At 34.7% G+C, this 2,021-nt stretch overlaps 1 protein-coding gene across 1 annotated transcript in view; it reads left to right on the forward strand.

The window, feature by feature from the left end:
- The window catches only part of LOC105557175, a 7,463-nt gene extending 6,079 nt beyond the window's left edge, over positions 1–1,384 (forward strand). The window contains exons 4-7 of the mRNA XM_012004347.1: positions 161–333; positions 413–578; positions 649–910; positions 1,110–1,384. Of these exons, the coding sequence (XP_011859737.1) occupies positions 161–333; positions 413–578; positions 649–910; positions 1,110–1,194 (686 nt within the window). The 3' untranslated portion in view covers positions 1,195–1,384. The remainder of the gene's footprint in view (positions 1–160; positions 334–412; positions 579–648; positions 911–1,109) is intronic.
- The last annotated feature ends 637 nt before the right edge of the window (positions 1,385–2,021 follow it).

Below are 2,021 nucleotides of genomic sequence, written 5' to 3' on the forward strand. Positions count from 1 at the left end.
GTCGTCTCAACATTCAAGTAATAAAACTTCTTTTAATGTACATTATGTGTGTCTTTATTATTGTAATACTTATAATGTTTACTTTTTTGTAGAAAATTTCAAACCCAGCTGGATCGAATGGAGAAAAATCAAAGGTAAGCATCTCGTGCTATGGCATAAGGAGATACAAAATTAACAAGTTTCTGTTTTAGTCGCATCGAAGCAACTTTAAAAGATATTCAGCAGAAAAACCATCCTGCACGAGTAAGAAAACCACCGGGATGCTTTCCTTTTACTGTGCTCGAGGAGATTTTCGCTTTTAATGATGTCGATCAACAGACCTACGACAATGTGGTAAATATTATTTTTATTGTTAAATGGAAATGATATCTACATGTCTCTTTTTGATTGTGATATTTAATGTTAATTTCAGGTCAGTCACTTTGTTTATTTAGGTGGTTTGAATCCAACCGATTCCGCAGGACATTATTTTAAATGTGCCTTTGGAAACAACGAAGATGTATCTTCACACATTACTTGGCTGGGCACAAAATTTCAACGTGCTCTGAAAGGAACCCGCTTTGCTGAAGCATGTGAAGGTATAATTTTTTATTACCCTATTATTTTTATTGCTGTTTTCACATACTTAATTTAGGATTTTTTTTACAGATGCAATGGCACAAAATCAAAATTATCGGAGACCGGACAACAAAGAGTTTGGAGATGCAATGAGTCGAGCTCTTAAAAGTACGAAGGAGCGGTGGAGAAAACATTCCATTGCAAACGATATTAACCGACGACGTCAAAGAGATCATACTGACGCTGACGAAGATGTCCAACCAGCTCGAAGGCCTCGAGTGGAAAATGCTGGACCTAGCAGAGACTACAATGAACCTCCACCGGTTGGTTTGAAAGCACTGATTTTGAAAATGTATGTATTCACAAGACAGTCATTTTGTACAGAAATGAAAAGAAAGACAAATCGAAAGTAGTTATAATATTGTTGCAATAAATGAGATGACTAAAATTTTTTCAAAATTTATGAATTTAAGCAAAACAACACTTTTCGATTTGTTTTTATTTACAATTAAACGATTGAGATAAACAATAATTTCTTCTCTTTTATTCAGGCTATCGATGCTAAGGACTACTCAGAGGTTGATGAGCAGCCATACGAGGAACTATCTCAGGAGGATCCGAACTATGAAGATGTAGAATATATCGAAGAGCCATTAAGTGAGGATTATCAAGGCACCGTTGGACAGGACGATTACAATCTGACCGTCAGTGAGAGAATATATGAAATCGACAGAAAGAAGGTATTGTATCATGTCTTAACATACCTTCTCCTTCCTTTATGATAAATCAACATTTAAAAAAATTTTTTTTGCAAACAATTATACATATACAGGGTGTATTCTAATTCGCGCCCACCATTTATATAGTGATATTTCTCATGAAAAACTTGTGAGTCGAAGAGTCCCGAACCATTTTTTCGAGTCACGCCTCACAAAGTAGTTGTAATTATTTAAAAATTAGCGAATCCGCATCGCTTTTTAAACGGACGCACGTTCGTGAGCCACGCGTCTACTAGTGTGCGTGAGTGAGTCGCCGCGCGTCTCAGCATTGCCACGGCCGCGTTCACGTAGCTCCGAAATAATCAATAATTGCTTTTTGCAATGAGCATGATATTTTCTACCCAGAAAGCACCTTTTTAGATTACAATTTGATATTAGTTGTACTTTCACATAAGAAAATTGTAAAATGAAATAACTGTCAAGACATTGCCCCCCGTTCCGCCGTCATCCGAGTTCCGATTTGACCACGATGATTTTTTAAGTTAATTTTTTTCACTATCAAAAATAAAATTTTAAATCTCCAAGAATTCTTTTAATTATCAATTTTAATATTAATAAAAACGTTTTAATAATATCTTTATGCAAAAATGGACTTTATGCAAAATTTTATGCAAAAAATCAATCATAAAATGAAAGAGTAATTGATCAGTTAATTAAAGTATTCGATTCTCCGCTTTTTCTTAC

The sequence above is a fragment of the Vollenhovia emeryi genome, unplaced genomic scaffold (genome assembly GCF_000949405.1).
Source record: "Vollenhovia emeryi isolate VEMERY1.0 unplaced genomic scaffold, V.emery_V1.0 DF939584.1, whole genome shotgun sequence".
Lineage (NCBI taxonomy): Eukaryota > Metazoa > Arthropoda > Insecta > Hymenoptera > Formicidae > Vollenhovia > Vollenhovia emeryi.